This window comes from Bos grunniens, chromosome 16 (genome assembly GCF_055505025.1).
Source record: "Bos grunniens cultivar Pamir isolate PY7600 chromosome 16, Bosgru_T2T1.0, whole genome shotgun sequence".
Taxonomy (NCBI): Eukaryota; Metazoa; Chordata; class Mammalia; order Artiodactyla; family Bovidae; genus Bos; species Bos grunniens.
Genome location: NC_141180.1, coordinates 48,684,378 through 48,712,129, shown reverse-complemented (window position 1 = coordinate 48,712,129; position 27,752 = coordinate 48,684,378). Strand labels below are relative to the sequence as shown.

At 40.5% G+C, this 27,752-nt stretch overlaps 2 protein-coding genes across 5 annotated transcripts; one reads left to right on the top strand and one right to left on the bottom strand.

Moving 5' to 3' along the window:
- The first annotated feature begins 1,214 nt into the window (after positions 1-1,214).
- On the top strand, positions 1,215-10,909 carry HNRNPU (heterogeneous nuclear ribonucleoprotein U). Of its 2 annotated transcripts, none has more exons than XM_086344934.1 (14): positions 1,215-2,080; positions 2,972-3,083; positions 3,169-3,242; positions 5,141-5,280; positions 5,838-5,937; positions 6,284-6,396; positions 6,683-6,946; positions 7,105-7,224; positions 7,536-7,664; positions 7,758-7,926; positions 8,182-8,436; positions 8,697-8,881; positions 9,247-9,318; positions 9,793-10,909. In XM_086344934.1, the coding sequence occupies exons 1-14, from the start codon at positions 1,447-1,449 to the stop codon at positions 9,844-9,846; spliced, it is 2,421 nt and encodes an 806-aa protein (XP_086201060.1). In that variant the 5' UTR covers positions 1,215-1,446; the 3' UTR covers positions 9,847-10,909. The 2 variants fall into 2 exon arrangements, with proteins under 2 accessions (XP_086201060.1, XP_086201059.1); XM_086344933.1 differs by having other exon boundaries at positions 1,215-2,137.
- Positions 10,340-25,879, bottom strand: COX20 (cytochrome c oxidase assembly factor COX20). 3 transcript variants are annotated; one of them, XM_086344935.1, is made up of 4 exons: positions 25,803-25,879; positions 20,355-20,469; positions 20,177-20,240; positions 19,514-19,776 (listed from the first exon to the last, which is right to left on the bottom strand). In XM_086344935.1, exons 1-4 carry the CDS (start codon positions 25,842-25,844, stop codon positions 19,635-19,637), a joined length of 363 nt encoding a protein of 120 aa, XP_086201061.1. In that variant the 5' UTR covers positions 25,845-25,879; the 3' UTR covers positions 19,514-19,634. The 3 variants fall into 3 exon arrangements, with proteins under 3 accessions (XP_086201062.1, XP_086201061.1, XP_086201063.1); XM_086344936.1 differs by lacking the exons at positions 19,514-19,776; positions 20,177-20,240 and adding an exon at positions 10,340-12,534; XM_086344937.1 differs by lacking the exon at positions 20,177-20,240.
- Positions 25,880-27,752: the final 1,873 nt, after the last annotated feature.

The window sequence follows — 27,752 nt, the reverse complement described above, 5'->3', positions numbered from 1 at the left end:
AAAAGCCATTGAAGAGAACTTAAAAAATAAAATTTACTAATCAGTTAAACCGTACTATGGGAGAAAGTTAAATGTGTATTTTTCTAAATTTTGAATTAAAATTGGGGCAGGCTTGGCCAGCTAAAGCACCACGCAATGTAGTTTACCTTAGACTAGACTAGACCACTGGCTAGCCGTTGTGCAGATTCTCTGGGGTTTAAGACATTCATCTCTATCACAGATCTAAATTCTGGAAAACTGGAAGAACATTAACACACCTCTTATTTAGTAAAAGGAAAGATTAAACTTCTAAGACACACCAAAATAACATTTCTCTTTGAGAGTGATAGTTATTTTTCTTTTCACAAAATCACAGCCTTTTATTTTTTCATGAGCTTTTATTAGAGCTTTGGCATAATTTTGTCAAAAGTATATCCGTAGGAACAGAATCAAAGTGTGTGACCTAGCTGGGGTCTTATCCTCATTGTTAGTTAAGGGGACTTCATAATTGCATGACCAGGTCCTAAATTGGACAGAATAAATCTTACAGGAGGTCTGTCTTCTTGGCAGACATAAAGAAAACACAGAATTGCAATTCTGAGGCTAACTTCTTTGGCTATTAGTACCATAACAAGGCCTGTAAAGTCCGCTTTGCAGTATGGAGTGGAGGCCACTCCTCAAAAATAAGCATGATCTCCCAAACCCTGCATCAGAGGTCATGGGAGAGACAATAGAAAGGCCCTTTCTCAGTCTAAAATTCAACTCCCAAGTTAGGGTTTAGGAAAATCAAACCAATTATTAAGCAGAAGAAACTCCCCAGCGTATAATGACTGTCAGCTTGTACAAATCAAATCAAAATTTTAAAGGTTCTAAGCAAATAGCTGGAGAAACAGATAAGATAAATCTAAAATGGAAGAAGAGGCGGCGGATTCCACCTGAAAATACCAAGTTGAAGATGAAAGCATTTGGGTCGAAGCAGCCTCCTGGCCGGAAGGCAAAGAGCATAAACGAACATTGCCACCAAAGTGCTGGGAAGGCCAATAGAGGCTGCAGCGGGTCGGTTTAACCGAAGGCGGTTTCCACCTCCTCCATTAGCTCGGCCCCAATTGGAAGCGCAGTGCGCGGCGCCGCGCTCCCGGCCCGCCGCTCGGGCGGGGCGGGGTGGGGCGAGCGCGGGCGCTCCGCCGGCGCAGAGGCGGGGCGGCTATATTACGTGCGCGGTGCCGCCCCTGCGAGAGGACGTTGCGTGCTCGCTCGCGCCAGGCGAGTCTCCGCGTCTCCCTCGCGAACTCGGTGAAAGGAATTGGCGCCGTTCGACACCAGGCGGATCCGCTCTGCAGCACGAACCCACCTCCAGCCGCAGCCGCAGCCGCCGCCCGGGCCGAGGAGCAGCCGCAGCCGCCGCCAGTGGCCGAGTGAGCGGAGCCGAGTTTGAGCCAGCGCCTAGCGGTGAATCGGGGCCTCACCATGAGTTCCTCGCCTGTTAATGTGAAAAAGCTGAAGGTGTCGGAGCTGAAGGAGGAGCTCAAGAAGCGGCGCCTGTCCGACAAGGGCCTCAAGGCCGAGCTCATGGAGCGTCTCCAGGCCGCGCTGGACGACGAGGAGGCCGGGGGCCGCCCCGCTATGGAGCCCGGGAACGGCAGCCTAGACCTGGGCGGGGATTCCGCCGGGCGCTCGGGAGCAGGCCTCGAGCAGGAGGCCGCGGCTGGCGGCGACGACGACGAGGAGGAAGAGGAGGAGGAGGAGGAAGGGATCGCCGCCTTGGATGGCGACCAGATGGAGCTCGGGGAGGAGAACGGCGCCGCGGGGGCGGCCGACTCGGGCCCGATGGAGGAGGAAGAGGCCGCCTCGGAGGACGAGAACGGCGACGACCAGGGCTTCCAGGAAGGGGAGGATGAGCTTGGCGAAGAGGAAGAAGGCGCGGGCGACGAGAACGGGCACGGGGAGCAGCAGCCTCAACCGCCGGCGGCGCCGCAGCAACAACCCCAGCAGCAGCGCGGGGCCGCCAAGGAGGCCGCGGGGAAGAGCAGCGGCCCCACGTCGCTGTTCGCGGTGACGGTGGCGCCGCCCGGGGCGAGGCAGGGCCAGCAGCAGGCGGGAGGTAAGAAGAAGGCGGAAGGCGGCGGAGGCGGCGGTCGCCCCGGGGCTCCGGCGGCGGGTGAGTGCTGCGTGGTTGGTTGCGCGCGGCGGGAGGCCCGCGCGGGGTGGGGACCGTGCCCAGGCCTGCCGGAGCCCCGCAGGGGGGAGGGAGGAAACCCGCCGCGGGAGGGAGCACCCCCGGGGGCTGGGGACTGCTGGAGGGGGGCGGGCGGGGCGCGGGGAATCCCGGGTTAGGCGTGAGGCCTCGGCTCGGTGTGTGACGGCGGTGGCGGCGCCTCCATTATGTGGCTGGAGAGCCGGGGTGGGGAGGGGGGAGGCTGCAGCTGCCGCTGGAGGGGGAGGAGCCGCGGAGGCGCCGTCGCGCTGCGTGCGCGCGGTGCGGGCACATGTCTCGGGGGGAGGGGAGGCCCGGGGCCCCGGCGGCGCGCCGTGGCGGCTCCGGGCCGCGGTATTGTGCAAGGCGCGCCGGGCTCGGCGTGACGTCACTTCCGGCGGGCGGGGCGGGGCCGGGCGGGGTCCGCGGCGAGCAGTACAATGCGGCCGCGGGGAGCGCGGGCCCGGGTGGGGGGAGGGGAGTGCGGGCGGGGCGCTTCGGCCCCTCCCCCTTTCCTGAACACTCTCTGGGGTACACGTGGGCTCCGGGCCTGGGCCGCGCTAAATTTTCATTAGCTTTCTGGAATATTCGAGTGGACTGGCAAAATTAGTAATGTCCTTAGACCGCGTCACTGAGCCCAAACCGATTCCAAGCAGATTGTTTGAATTCGCAATTGAGTCGTTGATTGAAATCACAATGTACAAGTCGAGTTTTAGGGAACCTCCAACAAGAAAGGGATTTTCTGCTTGTTGTGGCGGCGTGCCGTGGTGTCTTACACGGCGGTGTCATGTGTTGTAGGAGACGGCAAAACAGAACAGAAAGGCGGAGATAAAAAGAGAGGTGTTAAAAGACCTCGAGAAGATCATGGCCGTGGCTATTTTGAGTACATTGAAGAGAACAAGTATAGCAGGTAGAGGATGCTAACCTAGTTTTGGCACCTGTTCACTATTCTTTGGTGGGGAAAGTTGTATCAGGAGACAATTCTGTCTTTTCAGAGCCAAATCTCCTCAGCCACCTGTTGAAGAAGAAGATGAACACTTCGACGACACAGTGGTTTGTCTTGATACTTGTAAGTGAAGCTGTTTCTTCCCCGTTCCTCCCTCAGTTATCAAATATGGTTTTTGGTTACAAAATGTTAGAAAACTTAATGCGTGTGAACGGTTCTTTTAAAATTAGAAAGATGGTGGCTTTTATTGAGATTCTGGTCACTTAATTTAGTCTAGCAGTTATATTGATAGTTGTAGAGGTTCCAGCAATTTGATTATTTTTTGGTATGATTTTAAAATTCTCATTTGTAGGAATGTGAAATGAATGCCAATATTTGACTGTCTAGCTAATGGAAACTTGTAAGACTACCTATAATTTGTCCCTTTAGGGTCTACAATAAAAGTACTGTCATTTTTTTATTGGTGGAATTATGTTAAGTGAGCTATTTGGGCTAGTTAAGTATTTATTAATGACTTCCCCACTAGCACATCACTATTTTCCCTATTCTAAAAGATTGTAATATTACTTTCTCAATAACTGCTCTTTTGTTCTCAATTCCAGTTCAGTAGCTGCTGCTTTAACCTAAGTTGGTTTCTTCCAAAGACCTGGGGCAGCAGCAGTGGGCTATCACTGGGCCACTAGCTTTCTTCAGCAGCGAATGGTATCAATGGCAGCGCTGTAAATACTGCTACTTTACCCAGTTGGGTTGCAATTGAGTATGAGGAAGTATTGCAAACCTCTAAAAGGGCCTTGGCAGTCAGATTTCCTCATTTTTCTCACATACAAAGTCATTGGTTTAGTATTTTGATCAGAAAGTACAATTTTATGATAAACAGAAAAAAGGGTAGAAATAATTGCTTAGAGGTAAGGTGTCGTCCTGTCCTGTAGATCTAAGGAGTTGAATCTTAGATTCTCCGGTTTTGGAATACATATTTTATTTAGATGTGTATGGTAGTGTAAATGTAAGTCTTTTATTACATACTGTTTACATAGAGTCAATGTAGTGGAGTCTTTTTTTTTTTTTTGAACTGCATATGGAAGAGTAGTTCAATGTTTTATGTTTAGTTGCATAAAATTGGTGAGCTATGAAGCAGTGATTTAGGAAGATAATGCTGTTATAAAAGGGATACTAATTTAAGTGCATTATTGGGTTCAAGTATAATTTGTTGAACATTCTATCAGAAATGTAAAGAGCAAAGGTTATGTAAGGAATTCCAGCCTGTAGGTTTAATTTCATCTCACCAGTAAAACTTAGGAAAGTAGCTTTCTTAATTTAGTGTTGCCTCCACTGAGAACTCAGAAGGTGCATGCTAATGAGCCAGTGACCCAAAGGTAGCTAGGTTAAAGTCGTTTTGGATTTGGATTACTCCAAAGTGTGTAATCCTCCATTCTTATTAACAGGCAAATCTGGGGAAAGGGGACCTAAAATGCTGTAGTAATAACAGCATTGATGACCAGGTTTATATTGTATAGACTGAGATTGCCTTCTTAAGAAGTTTTAGCAAAGAGTTTAAGATCTAGAACCCCTGTAAAGTGAGAATCAACAGCTCATACTCTTTATTTTAAAATACTTGGTCATGGCCTCCCTTCAGTTTTATTGTGGCACTGGTAAATTCTACCTGGTCTGGCATGCTTCACTTTGATTTCCTGCTATCCTCTACTGCTTGCCTCTAAATCAAGGTAAAGAGCAGAGCAGGTATGTATAAATGTCACATTGTCTTGATTATTTTATATACTTAAAATACACATATACTAAACCTTGATATTTGTTAGCTGCATAGGTAGTGTACACTTCAGTTCATAATTTGGCAAGAATGACTTGGTGGGAGTGGGGTTTAAACTGAAAATTAGAACAGCATCTGCAAAAATGTAGTAAGCAGCATTCAGAAATACGTGAAAATTTAATAACAGCTTTGTCTACATGGCAGATGTTTATAGTGGATATCAAAAGAAATAATACAGCATTTGATATAATTGCAGATAATTGTGATCTACATTTTAAAATATCAAGAGATCGCCTCAGTGCTTCTTCCCTTACCATGGAGAGTTTTGCTTTTCTTTGGGCTGGAGGAAGGGCATCTTACGGTGTGTCAAAAGGCAAAGTCTGTTTTGAGATGAAGGTAAAAGTAGTTTTGTGATGTTCTTTTTTTCTTAAGCTTTGTGAGGTTTTTGCCTGATGTTATTAGATATCAGTGGAACTTGTATTTTTTTCAATTTTTTTGGGTTACAAGAGGGACTAACCATATGTTTTATAGTAGTTGAAGATGTTTGTTATATTAGAAGTTGCCATGTAGATAGAGCCAGCATAATTTTTATTTAGGGTGTTCATTTTTTATGAGGCACTTGAAAGGCCCACCAAAGGTTTGAAAAAATTTGGTTAGGCTCCAGTTTTTGTTCTGAGAAAAACATGTTAAAGAGTAAAGTTCAGTTGGTTTTGAGTATTGAGAATATATAATTTCAACATTTTCTTTTAAATGTGAATCAACCAAGTATGTTTTCAGCTTCAAGTTATAAGCCCTTAGTTTTTGAAATTCTTGTAAATGTTGGGGGGAGTGTAAAATTGGTGTGGTCTGTACTTAGTAGCTGAAGAAGAATTAGCCCATTGCCCAAATGAAATAAACCAGGATTGATTGAGGGGTTTATTTTCCTTGGCTCACAGTTTATCTTTGACTTTCAGGTTACAGAGAAGATCCCGGTGAGGCATTTATATACGAAAGATATTGATATACATGAAGTTCGGATTGGGTGGTCACTAACCACAAGTGGAATGTTGCTTGGTAAAGTTTCCATTTGAGTATCTTGGTACTCGTGAGTATTTAGGGTTTGATTTCAGCAGTTAGCAGGCATTCTAAACTTTTTGCCTGTTTTTTAGAGATGAATAATAGTAACATGAGCACAGGCTAAATTGTAGCTTTTTTTTCTTTATAGTTACTTGGTTTATGGCTGATGGTTCAAATAGAATGTTACCATGTCATGCAATTTGTCAACTAGTTAAATAACCACTTAGCTTTTTTTTATTTAATATAAAGTCAGCATAGTATACTATGAACCCTATATCTTAAAAAAATAATGGGTCAGTTTGTTTTGGAGACTCGATTTAATTTAAGTTAATAATTTTCTTAGGTGAAGAAGAATTTTCTTATGGCTATTCTTTAAAAGGAATAAAAACATGCAACTGTGAGACTGAAGATTATGGAGAGAAGTTTGATGAAAATGATGTGATTACGTGTTTTGCTGTAAGTCATAGCTAAATTTCTATGTAAATGGAAAGTTATTAGATAAGATTATTATAAAGTTATATCAATATCAACTTTCAATTACTGATTCATTTTGACTGAAAACTTAATATGAAGTTGATCCAAAAATCTAGTCTTATTTATGTTTGTGGACATAGGTGCTTTAATTGTTCACACCAAGCTATTTAAACATATAACCTGCTGTACTCCTAGGTTTTTTTTTTTTTTTTAAGAAGTGTTACAATAAGCAGATTAAAACCCATTAATTTTTCTCTCCGATTAACAGAACTTTGAAAGTGATGAAGTAGAACTGTCTTATGCAAAGAATGGACAAGATCTTGGCATTGCCTTCAAAATCAGTAAGGAAGTTCTTGCTGGACGACCACTCTTCCCACATGTTCTGTGCCACAACTGTGCAGTTGAATTTAATTTTGGTCAGAAGGAAAAGCCATATTTTCCAATACCTGAAGACTATACTTTTATCCAGAATGTCCCCTTGGAGGATCGAGTTAGAGGACCAAAGGGGCCTGAAGAGAAGAAAGATTGTGAAGTAAGTCACTGGAAAGAAATTTTTTTTGAAGCTTGGCTAAAGTTCTGTTTAATTTACTGCTGTACTTGTTCCCATTAAAAGGCTGTGGAAGTTCAAATGTGTAATCTGGGCTTTTGTGTATTTAAAAAAAAATATTTAAAGAATTCTTTCCATTGTAGGTGGTTATGATGATTGGCTTGCCAGGAGCTGGAAAAACTACCTGGGTTACTAAACATGCAGCAGAAAATCCTGGTAAATACAACATTCTTGGAACAAACACCATAATGGATAAAATGATGGTAAGTAAAATGGGCTTGATTTCAGCTAGAAGGTATTCTAGGTAATATTTTTGTTTTTTATCCATTTTGTTTAGTATTTTAGAGAGAGGAGTTTGGGCAGTTAAATGTTTATGTAAGTAGGTGCTTTACCTGTAAGGTAAATTGCTTTCCTTCCAGTGACTAGAGTCCATTTTCTGTAGAAGTTTTTTAACTCAATTATCCAGTAGATAACGATGTGCTGATTGGCATTGGGTGGTGTTCCAGGATAAAATGTCCTTTCTTGTAGTATTGAGGAAAGGCAATGTTTAAATTTTTTTTCAATTTAAAAAAAGGTGGCAGGTTTTAAGAAGCAAATGGCAGATACTGGAAAACTGAACACGCTGTTGCAGAGAGCTCCACAGTGTCTTGGAAAGTTTATTGAGATTGCTGCCCGTAAGAAGCGAAATTTCATTTTGGATCAGGTAAGCAGTAAGTTTGAAGTTGAAAAAACTGATAATAGTAGAATTAATGTTTGGGGTTTTAAACTTTTTTTTTTTTTTTTCTTTTTCCGAAAGACAAATGTGTCTGCTGCTGCCCAGAGAAGAAAAATGTGCCTCTTTGCAGGCTTCCAACGAAAAGCTGTTGTAGTTTGCCCAAAAGATGAAGACTATAAGCAAAGAACACAGAAGAAAGCAGAAGTAGAGGGAAAAGACCTACCAGAACATGCAGTTCTCAAAATGAAAGGCATGAAGTTCTATTATGTTAAATATCCTGTAATTTGTATCTGTTAACTTTATGTCAGTAATAACTGTTTCAAGAGTTAAATTAACTGTAAATGAACATATATATTTAACTTGTGTTTGTAAGAAAATGTAATTAAAATATGACTAGGTGGTGTGTGTTTTGCAAAAATTAACAGCTGATTGAGAGTTACAGGCTTTAGGGTTGTGAACGTGTATGTAGTGGGTTTGTAGGTTAATATGATTTTATGTTTTGCAGGAAACTTTACTCTGCCAGAAGTAGCTGAGTGCTTTGATGAAATAACCTATGTTGAACTTCAGAAGGAAGAAGCCCAGAAACTTTTGGAGCAATATAAGGAAGAAAGCAAAAAGGCTCTTCCACCGGAAAAGAAACAGAACACAGGCTCAAAGAAGAGCAATAAAAATAAGAGTGGCAAGAACCAGTTTAACAGAGGTGGTGGCCATAGAGGACGTGGTGGATTCAATATGCGTGGTGGAAATTTCAGAGGAGGAGGCAAGTTAATTTTGAGTATTATTTGGTCCAAGGTTGAAACAAATGTACCCTTCTAGTTTGGGTCTGTATATTACTTAGCTGAATTTAACATGGGAAGCTTTTGATGTGCATTATCTTAGCTGTCTTGGTAAGCATATCTAGGTTATGTTGAATGGTTAAACATTTTTCTCCTAAAATGAAGGAATGGTCCAAAAGAACCCTAAGTCTCATGTAAAGAAGGTAGCAACACACTATTAAATGAAACGTTTCTTGTTTTCTAGCTCCTGGGAATCGAGGTGGATATAACAGGAGGGGCAGTATGCCGCAGAGAGGAGGCGGTGGCGGCGGCAGTGGTGGCATTGGCTATCCGTACCCTCGCGGCCCTGTCTTTCCCAGCCGTGGCGGCTACTCAAACAGAGGGAACTACAACAGAGGGGGAATGCCTAACAGAGGGAACTACAACCAGGTAACCATTTACGATCTTTGCAGATGTTGATTTTCTATATAATATAGTGTAAAAGGTTAAATATGATGGGCAGCCTCAGTTAAGAGTTAAGAATACAGTGTATATGCATAATTACGGTAACATGCATAAAATTCATTAATGTTAACTTTTAGGTGCATTAACTGTTATTAGGAGCAAGTCAGGTGTGATGTCTCATAGTGAATAAGTTAATCACCTGAAAGGAAACCCAGCAGAGTGCTCAGGTTCATGGCTGACTGCCCATCCGTCCATTTCTGCAGCTGTGTCACCTCTTTTCCCCCTGCCCCTTGGATAAACCTAACAACTTGTGTTCTGAGTTCTTTAAAGATTTTTTTTCTTTTCTGTAGAACTTCAGAGGACGAGGAAACAATCGTGGCTACAAAAATCAATCTCAGGGCTACAACCAGTGGCAGCAGGGTGTAAGTAATTCCTTATGTGCTTTTATGTACATTTAATTGTATTTTGAGTTCATAAGAATCAATCTTGAAAAAAGATCTTGTCCAGGGATCAAAGTGTTTATAAATAAGTATTACAGGGCAAGCTGTGAGTTGTATTGCAGTTGTAGCTGTATACTATCTTTTGAAGGCAAGATAGGTTGGAGTTTGCTGTAACTTAATATTTTTTAATAAAGTAATATTTAATTTATATGGCTTTTTTTTTTTTTAACTGATAGCCTTAATTGTATAAACTAACCGAAGTTGTAATGTGTTTCCTTTTGTAATGTGTATTGATAATGGGATGTTAATACTAACTAAATCTGGCTTGATAAATCAGAAGAATGACAGGTATAAATTTGTTTCCAGCAATTACTCTGAATTAGATTGTCATTTCCTAAAAGCAATTTGAGTGGCTTATTGATGTTTTTTCTTTAAAAAAAAAATTTTCTCTTACAGCAATTCTGGGGTCAGAAGCCATGGAGTCAGCATTATCACCAAGGATATTATTGAATACCCAAATAAAACGAACTGATACATATTTCTCCAAAACCTTCACAAGAAGTCGACTGTTTTCTTTAGTAGGCTAACTTTTTAAACATTCCACAAGAGGAAGTGCCTGCGGGTTCCTTTTTTAGAAGCTTTGTGGGTTGATTTTTTTTTTTCTTTTCTTTTTTGTACATTTTTAATTGCAGTTTTAAAGTGAATCGTAAGAGAACCTCAGCATTGTGCACGATAAGAGAATGTGTCAGTATTTCAGGGTTCTACATTTTATCTGTAAAATGTGACTTTTTTTTTTATCACAACAAAAGTAAAATGTTGCTTTGTACCTGGTGTCTTTTATTAAGAATTTACTCCCCCCCATTTCTCACAGAGATAACAGTCGGGAGTCATTGTCACAATATAATAGAAATGTTAGCAACCAGATTCATGTAAGGACTTAGTGGTCCTCATGAATTGCATAAGACTCTGTACTGCTCATATTACACTCCATCCTCTCTGTAGTTTGCTGAGTAGTGGAGGGGTAAGCTAAATAGTAGTTTTTGACAGTAACTGGGAAGGCTCTTTCTTTTTAAGTAACAATGGAATTGGCATATTTGGGAATGAAGATAAAATTTGGAACTAAGATAGAGAAGATGGAGTGTATGTAGAAGGGCTGTTAAAAAATGTAAAACTTGGTTGCATTATTTGTGGAGGCTCAAACTTGTGAAGGTTTAAGTACCATAATTTTTCCATTTGTTCTGCATTTTGATTCTGAAAAGAAAGCTGGCTTTGCCCATTTCTTATTAAAAAAACTTGTTGTAAATCCAGTTGTCTAATGGGATCTATATGAAGTTAGCTATGTCTGTATGCCCTTCTCCCACAAAATACTGTATAACTAGTGTGCTTGTAGTAGTTAACTCCACCATCTTTGTAAGCTAATGAAATTGTGAGTCACCCATTTATATCTTAATTTTTAATCATGTCAGTTCTTGAATGGGTATCTCCTTAGCCTGCTGATTTCTTTTTCTTTCTAAAGAAAGTGGGTGGAGAAATTAATTTAGACGTTTGTTTGCAATAAAAAGAATTCATTTTACTCTTGTTTTGGGATTCTCGCCATCAAGGTTCAAAATCCCTTTATGAAACTCCCAAGAGGAGAAAATTTAAGTGTGTGCTTTCTGGACAGCTTATTCTTTACTCTGCACTTGGAACATTTAGGTTTTAAAAACTTAAATGTATATTGACAATTGACTTAAAATTATGAAGTTGAACTCTTCCCTTCCCCTCCCCCCAGATGACTTTAAACATTTAATGAGGGGAAAAGGTACTGGCTGGGAGAAGTTAACACTCAGTTTACCATCTTTAGAAAATGCTAATGGCTGTCCTCAACTGATAATTATATTTACATCTATATAATACATGAAACTCTGGGAACAGATGCTTTTAGAAGCCATCATGCAAGCCAGTCAATACTACACAACACTGCTAACTTAACTGTAGTTATGTGATAACATTAGATCCCCTAATTGTAATTTTATTGGGTTTGCACAGAACACTTAATCTTCTAAAGGACCCTCACTTAAGGTGAGGAATCAGGAGTCAAACTGTAGAACTAAAACTTGACATCAGTTTAGTGTTTCATTGGTGTTACAGGTTTCTTCTGGTAAGTATAGGTTTGTTTATTTTTCTGACTGCCTAGATTTTTGTTTTAGCCATTTTAAGTCAGATTTTTAACTTCAGAAATTTTCTTGCTGAAAGATGAGCTGGAGTTGAGTTTCAGATGATGGTGTAGGTTCCGTTGAGAATGTTTTGGTTATAACACACTTACCATAGGAATACTTAACAGTATAAGATAGTGCCTCAAGGGCTTTTGTCTTTTTAGCAATTGCAACTATCTGCATGAGCCTACTTTTCAGGATGCATCAGTATTACTAGGATTGCATAGACTTGTCCAGGGGGAAAAAGTAAGCTTTGTTGCTAATCAGTGTTAGGTGTCCTAAATGTTTTAAGTACTATTGAAAAACCTTGGATATACTTTCTAGTTCAAAATTGTGTATTTTGCTACTCTAATCATTGCAATGGGAAAGTGATGGCCAGGGGACAATTCTGTAGGCTTGTGCCTGTGTAGCACAGAAAATTTGGGAAAGAGATAAGAATGTTGATAGAAAATGTTAGGTTTTAAGAAGCATTTTCAAGGTCAGAATTACTGTTAACTATTACTGTCTTCATTTGTATAAAATGAAACAAATCTGGAGAATATATAAGAAATTAGGAGGGAGTGCACCATATAGCAAGCAAGAGAAAAAGTTGATGCCAAGTTTGGCAGAACAAGATCAATAAACAAAAAACTTGGTTTACTGTTTACCTCTCCCCTTGCCTATATCCCCTCTATGGCAAGCAAAACTGGATAAATTTCTGAACAAATGTCCCAACTACACCTTAGAAAACTCACTTTTCTTAGAAAAGTCTCACCTGTGAGACTTGTTTAAGAGATGCTGTCACTAGAAACTTCTGTATATAGTTGATTATACTTACAATCATCCTGAGACAAGAATTGGATTAGAGTGGTTATTTGTACAAAAACAGCATAAAGATAGAAATGATAAAAGTTGAAACTGCAAAAAGTTACCTCTGTTGGTCGGTTACATCTTGTTGCTCATACCTGGCCTTGGGTGGAGAGCTCCAGCTCTGACTGAAGAGCCTGAGACTTGACTTGTGGCCCTAATACACAAACAACAAGGTGAGATCTTAGGATGAAGGCTGAGTCCAACCAGTTTGACACTGAAGTGACAAGCTACGTTAAATGTAGAAAACAAGCTCTCATTTGCCTTAGGATCCTGTCTGAAAATAAGAAATGAAACTAGTTTTAAATGCTAGCAACAGGTATTAAGCTTAAAAACAATTTTTTTCAGGGAAAGATGACTCAGTATTTTTCAACTCTTGAGGAATTTACATTCATGGAAAGATTGTGTGCCGCGTATGCCTCAGGTGTGGGAGTTGAATTGACATGATTTCCTGTGAACTTAATATATGAACAGGCTTTTTATCCTAGGATTGTTTTTTAACAGGTTCCATTGCACAAACAATATTTTGATAGTATTTAAGGCAGTGGTGCAAACACCTTTTACATAGGAAGATTGTAGATCTGGAAGCGTGTTTCTGATATGTTTTGAAAGCCAAAATCAGGATAAATATATTAAGGAGAAATTAAGGAAAGTATAAACTTGTATCTTGGTAGTCCAAGCTGAAGTTTTTGGTATTTGACACACAAAACATTTCAGTTTTCATAATTCACATATAACTTAAAATGTCTCTTTTTAAAAAAAAGTGGAGTCTGTAGGACAGAAAAGTCATCCACTTTTCAACCACCCAGAAGACTCATTTTGGAAGGAACCCGATTCTTCTGAAGCCATTTTTCTAAAATTCTTAAGATGTTTGAATCTAAACTTGTTCATATTTCTGGGGCTCTGGAGCTCAAAAATGGGTTTAGATTTTAACATTTTAGTAATACTTAATGAAAGTAAGGATGTATGATAATGACCTGGCAGTAAGTTGCAATGCTTAGTTTATGTATTGTAACTTTCTTACACATGAGTTTTAAGGAACCATTAGTGCTTTAAGAAGCTTAGCAGCTGCTTCAGATCTCTTAAAGGTTGGGATTTACTACTCATGTAAACTTCAGTCTCTCAAAATCATTAGTTGCCTTAAAATAGTTGAGAGTGCAATAATTTTGTGATAGTGGAGAGCCTTTTCCTTGTATCATTTTGAGATGTGACTTTTTGGCCATCAGCCCCCAACTCCTATACTCAAACATGCAGGTAATAGATGTAGCCAGTTTAGTGCCTAGAGTTTTATTTGGGGTGTTCTAATGCCCAATTTTTAACTTAGTACTATTAATCGTACTACATGTACATGATTACAAGACAATAAAAATACATTGTTCCCCTAACTACTGTTGAAGTGACATTTATCTTAACTAGTCCTTATTAACCTTGATAATAAAAAAGTAAATAATTAATTTGGAAATGACCTACTGGACTGGTTGGTTGTAGTGTGTGTCCTTGAGTGTGTTGCAATACAAAAAATTAAAAGCCATGACCTTAACATTAATTTTAAATTACAAGCTTATACATTTGAACAGGTAATAACCTAATTTTTAAATTCTGCTAATCTTGGTGGTCACAGTAGTGACTTTGAACCATGGAAATACGTGGACCTCAGAAAATAGCTTTAGGTAGGAGGGTAATGGCTAACTAAGATAAACACTTAAGTGAGAGTATATACATATATACATATATATACTTTCACATCCTAGCCAATCAGAGATTCAGGTGATAGGTTACTGTTTAGTTTGCCCAAGGAATGAAGTCCATGAGAAATAGTAAACTGAAAATAGGTAGAAATATTACTCAAAAGGTTAACCTAGAATACTCAAAAAGGTAACACCTGTACATGGTGTGATCAGGCTGAGAATGTGCTGTCCACTGAGAAGCTGAAAAAGTACTGTTTGACATGTAGACAGGTGGTGGTTTTCCCTTGTAATTGGGGGCCCAATATTACGGGAGTAAATGTTGTAGGTAACTGTTAGGCCAGGACATCTGTAATCTCTGGTTAGATGAGTTATTGGGACAAGAACTTAGTCATGTACTTAATGTAGTCAATTCTAGTTACGAATATTGTAATTTTTTTCTCCTTACACTAGGAATCAACATAAACTTGGATCTTGACAAGGAAAGGGGTTTTGCTTTTAAATAAAATGGGATTCGTTGGTATGAGAAACAGTTGAAAGTGATAGCATAACAGTCCAGGCAGATGGATATGGAAAGGTTCAGGTTCAGTTCCTTAAATGCTTGAGTTAAAATCAGTGCTGCACCAGTGGCACAGCAGTTATTACTGCGAATGTTCAGTTCACCTTGGGGATCTGCACAAGTGGACACTGTAGGGATGACAGGCTTGGAAGGCTAGCATTGAGTTTGGAACCTATAAACACCTAACTGCTTGTTGCATGTTCTTCCTGCCAGTCCTCTGATACTCCCATTACATGATCTTAAGGAAGTAAAAATTAGTTTTGGCTAGTAAAATATTTTACACTTGCCAAGCACTTGAGAAGCATTGCCACAAATTAGCATTAGCTGAAAAATCTTTTAAAGATAAAAGCAATCAAGAACTTTGAGATACAGGCACTGTAGACAGCTTGCATGGCATGAAATCTTCAAAAGTGTTCAGGCATACATAGAACAGTTGAAGCTTACTTGAATGACAGGATAATCTTTTACCTTAGCTGTTATTAAGGTACCCTTTTAGTTGTAGTTAAGGGAGATGGGAGAGTCATGGTCAAGAAAAACAGAAGATTCCAACTTACTGTTTTTTGGTGGTTTTTTTTTTTTTTTTTTTGAAAAATAAAGCAAACGATAATGTGCTGATTTAAGTTTCATCTCCTTTTCCTTAGTCTGTCCATGTGAATGTGCTGTGTGGAAGAGTAAAAGGGCCCAAGTAAATGTGTTCCAGTGATTCCAATAGGTATTCCAAATTAATTGCTGCTTGTACGTTTAACACTTGTTATATTGGGCTTTCAGGGTCTCACCTTAACTAGAACTCTTAAAAAGATGGGAAAGGGAGAAATTAGTAACTAGGTGGGTAGATCTGTCTAAAATTAGAAGGAAAAAAAACTTCTAACAGCTCCTTTGTATACCTGAAATGCGAAGCATATTTAGTAGAATGTTAGTTGGTGGTCCTCTTGTAGACATTAGAGGCAGTACATGCAAATAGAGCCAAGTCCTTTTGAGATTATCTCATTCTCATGGTTCAGATTCCTTCTGTTTAATGTTTTGTATGTTTCAACACTCTACTTGTAGTTTAAATACTTAAGAGTATTCTAATGCAAAGAAATCTAGAATGCCTATGTCCTTGGGTTTACACAATCCTGCAGCTATGGTAAATGCACAAATAAGCAGCTTAAAAAACTTGGAAAACCATCTTTTGGATAATGAAGTGATGTACATTTATATCAAAAGTCCATTAAACCAGGAATTGAAATCTAAGACAAGGACTTTGATTATGCTAGTTCAGAAGCATGTATGAAACTAGGAAGAAATTTCCCTCACTACATACTTCAGAATAATGTGTTTTGGTGAGAGGAGAGGACTTGGGTGCTATACCGACGGGAAATAAAAAGATCAGGATTTCCTCAAATACAGTTTTATTCTGTCAATCTCTTAATGGCTTTTGAAGAGCAGACAGCTTAGAGTAAAAGGTAAAATTCACAACCCTTCCTTTAATTGGAGAAAAAAAAAAAACTAGGAAAATGTTTTTAAAGGAGGCTTGGAATTTAGATAGTAAAACACGTTTCATTTCACATGACTTGTCCTCGGGGCCTAAGGAGGAAGACATTTTAATGAAAATTCACCCTGTAGGAAACCAGTTTGTGTTGATTTGAATATCCTAAGGGTGGGCCATAAAATAGGTGTTTACTAACTTACAGAACTCTGGAAGTTATTCTTAGAAAAAAGGTGGAACAGATAACTGCCCATGTGAACATTAGTGAACAGAAATCTTTGACTGTATAATACAGTCAGTGGTAGTTTTCTCAAGATATATAAATACTTGCAAAGTCTATAATCTCTAGAAAATAAAAGGCGAATGCAGTGGTCGAAAAGACTCATAAAATGTTTGCAACACTGATCAGTAGCACCTACATTATAAACATTGAAATGTAATACTTTGAAAAATACTGTGTAATTTGTCCCTAAAGCGTCTCTTTTCAGAGAAAATTTATGTATTGAACTTAATGCACACACACAAAAATACCCTGTGAAAGATAACAGTATTTGGGTGGTAGAAGATAGCACTGACCTGATTTGATGACCAATGGACCGTATTTTTAAGATGCTTCCAAAAGAGATTTTATTCTAGAGGACCATTAAAAACTACAATTAAAACAATCATTGTACTTTTTCTACTTTCCTCATTAAGGTATTCTGCTTTCCCACAGTCATGTACCTTACATGACTTAAGGGGTGCCTTAATCCCCATCCACCAGATTTTTACCTAGGAATAGAAGGATTCAAACCCTATTTGATACCTAGCATTTTGCTGAAAAGTGTGCATAAACAGGAATCCTGAATTTATTATATAGACCTCCTCGCATTATAAAAGTGAAGCAAAGGGAAACCAGCGATGGAGTAGAGGTACGTAGCCTGGAGAGATGCTTGCAAATAATGGTACTAGGGATAGTCAAATTTGTTGGCAAACTTGCTCAATATAAATCACAAGTCCAGAGAAAAGCCAGTTAATTTTAAAAACCCTGAGGTTCTTTTATTGAAAGGTAAAACAAGGAAAAAGGAGGGGTGGGGGAAGAGGGGGACTGCATAAAGCACTTTAAAGATAGTAGGTATGATAGATGAGCCACGAAAAGTTTTAAACCTACTAATGACGACAATTCTATTTTAATCAGCTATTTAGCTGGTACCTACTGCTATATCACGTAGTGTGAAAAATCGGATTTAATGGAATAATGAAGCAGTGCAGCTGAAGCCTTCATATGGGCCTGGAAGGTAGGTTACTCTTTCAGCTTAAGTGTGAAAAGCATGTAAGCTTCTGGATGAGAGGGATTAGTGAATGTTTAATAATTCAACTGACAACTGCTTTATGCCAGACACTATGGGAATGTAAAGATAAAAATTGACAGGGTTCTTAGCTATACTCAGTGACCAGTGCAAGTGTCTACCACTGTGGGTGTAACAGATGAAACAAACTAATATGAGAGCCTACATGAGATGATGATGAACCTAATTGTAGAAGTTGGTGAGCAATAGGATGTCACAGAGAGGAAATAGGACAAGGGCACTCTTAAGTGAAACGAAGAAGTGAGCAGAGGTGAGTTCATGGTGAGCCAGAGGCACACTGGCAATAGGATTGGCGGGATTTACCAGCTTGAAGTTGGATGGTGAGTAGAAGATTGGACTGCAGGAACCAGAAGTGGAAGTGTCAGGATCAACTTGGAGGCCCTATTCAAAGTATCTAGTAGCAATGTGTGATATGGGCCTAGAGCATGTTACATGATCCAATAATTCATTTTGTATCATCCTAATAGTTCAAGAAGAAAACGTGCTAATACTGTAAATTTATGAAATGACATAAGTAATCCAAGTAAGTATTTAAACCTGTGTTTTTATCCAGGTCTCCAGTTTGTGCAGTCTTCTGTGAAAATGAACTAACCTTGTTACTGGTGAAAGCCTTGGAAATTTTTGCCAGCCGAGAGATTTTTCTCTTAACTTGGGGTAAGATTTAATAATAGTGTGCTAGAGCTGGAAGGGGTTTAGTTACTTAATCCATTGGCCTGATTTTATATGTTACATGTTATTAAAATATGATCAGTTCTCATCAGTTTCCCACCTACCCTGCCCTTTAGAACAAATGGCTGTCACATCATGAATTGTTCACATAGTTATTCAGGTCAATTTGAATAATGTAGACTGCACTGAGCTTTGATTTACGCCAGTAACAGGAGGCAGGTGATCTTGCGAAACTTAGTTCTCCAGTCAGTGTCCAAGGTTCTCCCTGTGGTGGTGGCCAGATAATTAAGATCAATAAAGATCAGAACAGTGGTCCCCAACTTTTTTGGCACCAGGGACTGGTTTCGTGGAAGTCAACTGTTCACCTTCTGCTGTGTGGCCCAGTTCCTAACAGGCCATGAACCAGTGTTGATCCTGGGGTTGGGAATCCCAGATTTTGTGTACATGCTTGACAGTGTCACTCATGATCCGGATGGCACTTGATAAACCATAAACACTTGTGTACCCTAAGCCGGAAGAAGGTGGGCACAGGAGGGAAAATGGTACCTTTCTCATGAAGTGAACTGGAGCAAGCCCTGCCTCCTAAAAAGAGGCATGACGTAAGTCTCAAGACATCTCTTCCTTCCTCTATTTAGTTAACCATGATAATCAATAGGCCCGTAAAAATAATGCTGGAATTCTATCTACCAGTGTTCATTCCTTAACCAGGAAGGCCTCTAAGCTTGTGTTTTAATGTTGGTATTTACTAAAACCAAAAATGGATGAATGAATGAGTGAATGCTTTGGGCTTAGTTGGGTGTTGGGTGTTTTTTTTTAATGGCAGCCAATTTATTATTATAAATGTCTTTACATAATGGAACAACAACATGTTTAATTTTGCAATTCTTTTTCCTTTGCACCACACAAGTTTCAGAAGATATTTTTGTGCATGCCATGTACAAGTTTAAATTCTACTTAAAAATAAAAACCCTGCATACTTCAAGAAATATTTAGAGCAGCTAAAAATCACATTTCCTTTCTGAGAGATAACTCACCTGTTAAAATGGGAGAATACAGTCAAGCAATGGGTACATTTTAAAAGTAACAATTGGAAAGTGATGATCCATTAGTTTTAAGTCTGATATAACAGCACTGACTTTAAAGACCAGAAAGTGTCCCTTCATTTTTAACAGGGTACAGGAATACAGTTGGGACTTCTGTTTTTAAGGCAAGTTTTAACATCCAACTGAGATTTTATTTCTTGAGACATCAGGTGTACTCTCTCCTTACTATAAGGAAACACTTTCTAAGCAAGTTAAACACAAGGATTATTTGAAGTGAGTCCATCATGCTATACTGACAGTAGATACAGGGCCAGAATAAGTTTGTAAATACTGACACGTGTAAAAAAGACGGCAGCTTACACATACTTTTACACATTTACTTGATTGAAAGCCATCTTGGGGTACATAAAATGTTCTCTGTAGTTCATCTCAGCTTTGTTCACAATGAGTGACTTGTGTCTGGGTTTTCTATGCTCAAGACTGCTCAGCTGCTGCTGCTACCGCCGTTGGTTTGTTTTCTTGAAGGATCAAGGTGGGTACTTTCGTATAAAATCTTGTTTTTAATTCCTTCTCTGGCAAGTCTTTCCTGGATTCTTAGCTTTGCATAATTATACCTACAGTGGAACCTAGTAAGGAGAACGTGAATAAATTACCAATATAACATACCTATGGGAACTAATTTGAAATTTTTAAAAGCTTACAGATGACTGTCAGTGGTATATACCATAGGCAGGGATGAAGTGAGCATTAGGATAAAAGATTGAGGCCTTCCTAAATGAAGTATAAACCCTGACGTGGCATTAATGCAGTGTCTGATGTCACATTCATCTGTTCATTTGACAAATGACACAAAACACATGTGTATATATAGATATCTAAAAGATTTAAAGGCATTCCAGCAATATCGTTTTGTAAGATAATCTTCAGTAAGGGTGGGAATCTCCCAGTGGGAGATTGCTGAGTATAGCATGTGCTTTGGAATTAGATTAACCTGTTAAAATCTTCTTGAATACTTAACACTCATACCAGCATCCTAAAGTCACCACGATAAATCCTCCTACTCCAACGTCACATGATCTTCTAATTCTGCCTGTCGAAAGGAATCATAAACACTATAATCCTGACTGTGATACTTCATCTAGAACAAAACTGTAAACACATAGAGAAATGTTTTTTATACATGAAGAAAAACAGATATACTCACTAGTTAACAAAAAATGTCCAAGGCCAGCCACAACAGATCCTAATGAGCCATATAATACCGAATCCCGAGCACAGGGAATGTTTTCAACATCTAAAATTCCTAGGAGTTTAAAGGGCTAGGAAAAATTAAAAATTACATTGAGTTAAAGAATATTTTACTTCAGAGTGGTTTGGCAAAGATTAAAAACAAACCATCCTGCTTTGGTATCTAATATGAATGAATCTAAAATGGAAACCTTGAGAATTTGACCACAAAGTACTAAGTAGTAAATTAAACCTGAAGAGATATGGGATCATGCTTATGCCATAATTTGTTAATCAGCTGGTTTGGAGATAGGGGCATACATTATTTCATGAGCTCTTTGAATCGCTCTCTGGAATCTCTTGGGGATTTGGCTATCACTGAAGGTAAAAGGCAGCATAATTACAATTTGAGAAACAGATGGGAAAGTGAAATTGTTATAACCGTGTTACTTAGAATATTTAGTATACTGTTTTAAATTCCTTTAAGGATGACTGCAGATTTTATCTGTGTTAAGTAGTAACAGCAATTCCATTTTGTTTATAACAATAAACATTTTGACAAGTCCCTTGTCTGTTTCCTTGCCTATGATACAAAGTTGCACTTGATTTCTTTGTTGAAGTACATAGTAACCACATCTAGATGTGATGAAAAAAAGTGGAAATCTAAGAGGGTTGGATTTTAGTCTCAGCTCTGCCACTAACTTCTGTAACCTGTAGGATATTTTTTTTTATTTGGCCTGCAGTCTGTAATGAAGGGGTTTGGCTAGGTGATAATTTCAAGTCTAAAATGGTTTTTAAATTCTTCATACAGTCTGCATTGGATTTATGGATTTGTTCTCCCTCTTTGAAAAATCCTGCCACTTTTAAGAGTGACATTTTCAACCTGATGTCTTGTCATTCTCACTGTGTACCTTGGGGTTGGGGGGGGGCAGACATTTTTTAAAGTCACACTTAATGTTTTGCTGCAGCACTCTATTCATTTGGGGGAAAATTTTTTTTCAGTAATGTAACTTTTAAAAAGCAAGTCACTTGCCCATTCTTAGGAATGAGATGATACCTAGATGGTAATACACTATAAGGGAAAAAGAAGACTGGATTGGAAGAAATAGGGAAAGGACAGTGAAGGGCAAGTTAGATTCAAGGTTGAAACATAAAAGTATATTGACTGTGTTTGCTTTGGCTAAAGTTTCTGCAGAAAAGACAATGTGACTTGGTTTCTAATAAAGCAAAAGTTATATACTCTCAGAAAACTGTTTTTTTCTTTCGTCTCTGCCTGTCCCCTGCCACAACACGTTTGAATGTAGCAGGTGCTTCTTAAAGTTGGTGGACCCCAGTGGCTGGCAGGCTCTTCAGTACAAATCTTTGTATACAAGAGGTTGGGATTTAACTTTTCATTTAATTTAGCAACAAAAAGAAGATTGTTCCTTACCTTCAGGTCAAGAGCCCAGTGGCATTTATGGGCCCAGAGGGGAGGGTGTGAACTGTTCTGAAGGTAGGCCATTGCCCTGGGTGGGAAAAGGGTGCTAGAAAGACTGAGATTGGGGGTGGTGGTTTTTAATGTCAGCTCTTAGAAGCGAGACCAGCAGCTTCTATCATGGGAGAATGTTAAGATGGCTTTCCCATTTAAGCAGAGAATGAAAGGAACCATTAAGTGTTGGCCACAGCATGCCAGACACTGCTTATCCCACCAAGACAGCACAAGCTCTTTCAAGGCATCTGGACCTTTTCATTTGGATTCTCCATTAGGGAGTCCTAGTGTAACCCCAGCTTTTGGTGGCGGGGGGGGGGGGGGGGGGGGGCGGGGGGGTGGCACTTGGATGAAATGATCAAGTACAGTTCTTTGCCAGGTGTGTAAACTTGCTGGACATCTGAAAGGGTGCTATTTAAGTCAACTAGGTAACTTCCTGAGCCTTTTTAGAGATTTTCGAGTCCCACCCTTCGACTCTGACTCATGGGCATTTATGTTTAGGAAACTGAGCACATCCCCACCCCAAACCACCAGATTGGGAGAAACACTGCTTTGGAGATATAAGTAAATTTTTGAAATTGCAAATTGTAGAATAATCCAGCTTTGAAAGATAAACATCTTGTTAAGTGTTACCTTCTAAAACCAATATATGGTTTCAGATGCCAAGGATGGTCCTGCTAAACATGTATCACCTGCAACAAAAACTGCCTTGGTCGATGTCAGTAGCACCAAGGTTGAGAAGCCAGTGCTGGTCTACTTAAACAATCTTAAAATTTAGAGGTGCTAAGGGGTTATTGATACCAAGCTCTTTATTCCTTGTTTTAAATTCTCTTAGCCTTTGTGACATTTCTGAAACAAGCTCAGGGTTTAAGTAGAAGCCTCGTAAGTGGCTGGCAGAGTGGAAGTCAGTCTGACCCTGAAAGCCTGTCATTTTCATTGGAGCATTTAACCCTTTCAGAGTTCACATATAAGGATTAACAGGACATAACTAGATCTGCGTGTGTGCTTAAATCACTTCAGTCTGGGATCCTATGGACCGCAGCTTGCCAGACTTCTCCATGGGATTCTCCAGGCAAGAATACCAGAGTTGGGTGGGGTGCCGTGCTCTCCAGGGAATTTTCTTAGGTCTACCTGCAGGCGGGTTCTTTACCACTAGTGCCACCCGGACTCAAAACTGGATAAGGATATACTAAGATTTTTTTCCCCTTTTCTAGTAAGAGAATTGTCACAGCCTCCTGATAAATCTGAAAGTTAGACTAGTGATGGCTTAAAAGCAAATACAGAATACTGTAATAAAAGTCGAGTTTAGACAATATATGATAGTATCTGAACTGTGAGTCTCAGAAATGGAATCTAAGCCTGAAGTCTTTTTGAAGTAGTTCTACTTGTAATGTTCAAGGCATTTAGCATTCCTCTTTTATTTCTTAGTGAAGTCAGTCATGTCCGACTCTTTACAACCCCATGGACTGTAGCCTACCATGCTTCTCCGTCCATGCCATTTCCTTCTCCAGAGGATCTTCCCAACCCAGGGATCGAACCTGGGTCTCCCACATTGTTAGCAGATGCTTTACCGTCTGAGCCACCAGGGAAGTCCTAAGTAGTCTGCAAACTTAAGGTTCACCTGCTATTAACAAGTTAAAGCCTTTAGATATATAAAGATTATATTTTAGGGTAAACTAATATTTTAAGGTTAGATTTAAAAGGGCAGCTTTACCAGCATACCTTGATGGAAGTAGGAAAGCTCAAGAAGAAATGTCTAAACCAGAATGCCAATTTAATGATTATATAGAGAATAAGTCAAATTAAAGCTGCTTCGTTTTCCACTGTTAAATGTATCTGCTCCATCAGTGCTCATTTGCTTTTTATTTCCAAGGAGGAGCTGGCCCTACTATTTAAAACTAGTCCTCACTGTGCAGCTGATTACTCTTAAGGACTTTGCTTCTAATGGTTATCCCTTACTTTAATTGCATTATTTGTTTTTCCTCTATTTAATAATCTCCAGTCTAGAAATATACAAATTACCCTCTCAGCACCCTGTTCCCCCAAGCCACTATTCCATTTTTCTGCTCTTTACTGCAAAACTCAGTTAACAATATGTGTTCCTCTTCACTTACAAACCTACCCTGCTTTTAACGCAGTTCAACAAGACATCCCCTACCCTCCACTGAAAGGGCACCACTGAGGTCTTCTAAAAGAGCCATTTTGCTAAATCCATCATACTTTACATCTCTGCACATGTAGCACAGATAATCATTTGACTTTGGAACATGTTTGGCTTAAAATACAAAGTTAAAATTTTTTTCTTTCATTGAATTTTCTTTATTTTCAATGGATTAAACCACCATCATGACCCTAAAATGACAGCAGTTACCTCCTATCAAAGGTGAACAATCATATATACAAGGAATAAAAAGGCCCATTGAAGATCCAGGTGTCTTCACAAAGCCGTCTAGAATTTTGTGTTTGAAGTTAGATGCCTCTTGAAGTACTCAAGTGTCAAATAAGGGTACCTTTTGTTCTACTAAAGCATATTCCAAATGGCATGTGAGACACGAAAAACAGAAAAGGCAGCAAGACAAACTGATAATATGGAAGCAATTTATCCAACGTTTGTTCATAACCATTGATCTACGCCAAATTTATTTTTAAAATTTTATTTTTTGGTTGAGCTACGTCACATGTGGGATCTTAGCTCCCCAATCAGGAACTGCACCCCACACCCCACGAACCCCGCACTGGAAGCTGGAGGGAAGTGTCCCATCTAGGGCAAATTTAGATGGAAAATTCCCCAGAGCAGCAAGAAAACTGAAGAAGCAATCAAAATTTTCAAGCTGAGCAGATCTCCTAGATCTACAGATTTGGTGCAGTGTGGCAGAGTAGGTCTTCCATAATCTCTGGTTTTCGATGTATAGAATTTTTTTCTTTCTGCGTATTTTTTATGAGCACCTAATCTGCATTGAGGATATAAAAATTGGATTCCTGCTCTTAAGGAAGATAAGACATAAATTAACTTCCAATATAATGCTGTAATGATAACAGCTATGTACAAGGTGTCAGGGAGATGAGGACAGAAGCACCTCAGCTACCTTTGGGGAGTCAGGAAGCCCTTGCCAGAGATAGCCCTGTTGAGCTTTAATACACTTGGAGAGGAAAGCATGAGAAGAATCACAGAGACTGAACAGTTAAAGAGTTAGCTGAGGAGTTTTATACGCTTCCCAGGTGGCACTGGTGGTAAAGAACCCGCCTGCCAATGCAGGCGACCTGAGACTCGGGTTCCATCCCTGGGAGGAGGGCATGGTAACCCACTCCATTACATCACAGATGGAGGAATTCGAATTTAACCTGAAAGCAATGGGCTGCTACGGCTGAGTTTTAAGCAGATGTAAAATGATCCATTTTACAGGGCAGCCCACAAAGACAACTGTGGATGATGGGCTGAGATGGCAAAGCAGGACACGAATGCCAGCCAGCGAAGCTGCTGGTTGCATATAATAATGCAAACTCCACGTGGTTGACTGAAAACTAGTTAACGGGAAAAAAAATCGCAAATCTTTTCATATGATCCTCCTGCTCTGGATATAAATTCACTAGAATATAGCAAAGTTTTCATTTCTCAGCATTTGCCCATTCCTCCATGTTAGGGAACTTTAAAATCACTCTTTATTAGCCAATTACAATATGAGGCGCCTCTCAGCAAAATTTTCTTTCCACAGGGACGAGTCTTAGGGCCTGCGGTAAGTTATCTGTATCGGTCCCCTCATCCTCCTAGTTTGGGTCACCTGAATCGTGTCACGATAAAAACGGGCTGTGCGACTGCAGAGACGCTAATGACATGTGCTTTTATCCAGGGTCTCCCAGCTTCTGAGACTGTGTCCTCACCCGCCGCCCGCCCGTACCCCACTCGCCCCCACGCCCGCCGCGTACCCCGCCGCCCCTCGCCCGTCTTCCCCGAATTACCTTCCCCTTCCCGGGTTCCCCGGGTTCCGGCGCAGCCGCCATGGGGACTGTCAGCGCCACTGCCCCGCCCCGCCGCCGACGACCGCCGTGGGCGGACGCCCGCCCCGCCCCGCCCCGCCCCGCGCCTGCGTCCTCGCTGTCCGCCATTTTAGGGAACGTTTCCCAGTCTCCTAGGCGGCAACACTGGCTTTGCGGCTACCTCGGGTGCGGCCGCCATTTCCTTTGTTCAGTTGAACAGATCACGTCTTCACCGGGGCTTTCCCCAGGTTGAAGGCTTGGAGAAGAGGCGAAGGAGGGCTAGGGAAGCAACCATGCACCCGCGCTCTTGGCACTCGAGGCTGCGCCTTTTCCTGCCTTTGCCCCTCCTCCGTCTCCAACCGCCATTTCTAACCGTCGTCCGCGCGCGTGCTCTCGCTCGCGTGCTTGGACGCCGGGCGCGTGCGGCGGGGGCGGGCGGGGCCGCGCGGAGGAGCCGTGCGCGCCGCCGCCGCTTTGTCCTGCGAACGGGAACCCCCCACCCCCCCTCAGCCCACGGCCCGGAAGTCGGCCCGTCCTGGCGTGCGGCCTGCGTCCCCTTGATGTCCTTTGTCCTCCCGCCCCGGGACGAGCCCTGGGCGGCCCTAGCAGCTCCACCCAGCCCCGGCCTCCAGCAGAGTGTGGTCTCGCGCCCACTTCCCCTCCTCTCTTGCTTTGGTTTCATCCGGGAGTTGCTTTAAAATAGCGCCGCTCCTTTAGCCTGAAGGAGACTGAGGACAAAATGGAGGGAGCACCTCGTCAGCGAGGATGCGTCAAGACGTTTGTGCCGGGCCTGCAGGCTGGGGAGGGCGGGCGGGGTGAAGTGGAAAAAGGCCTGCGACACGCATTTTTGAATGTTAGGTAGTGACTGCGACTAAACCTGAAATCTGCATTTTAGCGGCAGCAGTCGTCTGATGCAAGATAGGGCTTGCCCGCTTACTCAGCACTCTAAATAAGTACAATGCAAATCCTTTTCCCGTATTTTTTCCTGTGCACCGTAAGGAAAATGTCCTTATCAAAACCTCATGCCTCCTCTTTTATCTATCTGTATATTTCAAAATATATTCCTGGGAAGATGTTCAAGCTTTCGCGTGTATATTATTATTGTGCATAGTCATGCTGCAGTGCACAGAGTAATTTCTGCATAAGGTTCGCGATGATTGTTTGCTATCATCTGTATTAGTTGAGCGTTTTCTTTCTCTTTACACTTTAGTGATCGTTTAATACCTTTCTACAGTCCCAGTAAAACACTTGGTTTATGACTCGTGTGTGTGTGTGTTTTAAATAAGTAACTTCGGGGGAAATTAAGCTGCTTTAACATACTGCTTTAATATTAGTTAGGAAATAGAATAAACGTCACCCTGCCCATGATATCCTGCCAGTTTGGGGTTCTTAGCTGAAAATCCTTGCTAACTATGCTTTGAAATCTTGGTCTGAAAGGTAGTATTTAAGGCAGTAATAGTCCATTAAAAGTGGAGAAATGGCAAACCACTCCAGTATTCTTGCCTGGAGAACTCCATAGACACAGGAGCCTGGAGGGCTATATTCCATTGGGTCGCAAAGAGCAGGACAACTGAGCGACTAACACACAGTCCATAAAGGAGTGAGGAATTCTTTTGAATTAATTCATAGTTGTGTCCTAAAGGAAGGAGACCTGGAAAAGTACCAGAGCCATCCTATTTTATTTTTTATTGAGACTTCGAAAAATTGCTAGGGTAAAATTAGGGTCCTTTCATTTATCTTTGCAGTATTTTCATATATCATTGCTTTATATTAAAATTTTAAATTTCACAAATGACATAATACATGTTTTTTCTAATTTTCATATAAAGTGAAAAGTAAACGTCTTTTTTTCACTTTCACCCCTTTTTTCTTCCCTATTTAAGGTAAACACAAGTAACAGTTTAATACATCTGTTTCCAAAGTGTTTTCTTT

What these genes read in the sequence shown, in the direction of transcription:
- COX20 (XM_086344935.1), bottom strand. Translation starts at nt 25,844, where the DNA reads ATGGCGGCTGCGCCGGAACCCGGGGAACCCGGGAAGGGGAAG. An exon ending in TGGACATTTTTTGTTAACTA is followed by an intron (nt 20,241 to 20,354) that starts GTGAGTATATCT and finishes TCCTTTCGACAG; the next exon opens with GCAGAATTAGAAGATCATGT. An exon ending in GTGGTGACTTTAGGATGCTG is followed by an intron (nt 19,777 to 20,176) that starts GTATGAGTGTTA and finishes TCTCCTTACTAG; the next exon opens with GTTCCACTGTAGGTATAATT.
- HNRNPU (XM_086344933.1), top strand. Translation starts at nt 1,447, where the DNA reads ATGAGTTCCTCGCCTGTTAATGTGAAAAAGCTGAAGGTGTCGGAGCTG. An exon ending in ATGTGATTACGTGTTTTGCT is followed by an intron (nt 6,397 to 6,682) that starts GTAAGTCATAGC and finishes TCCGATTAACAG; the next exon opens with AACTTTGAAAGTGATGAAGT. An exon ending in ACAACCAGTGGCAGCAGGGT is followed by an intron (nt 9,319 to 9,792) that starts GTAAGTAATTCC and finishes TTTCTCTTACAG; the next exon opens with CAATTCTGGGGTCAGAAGCC.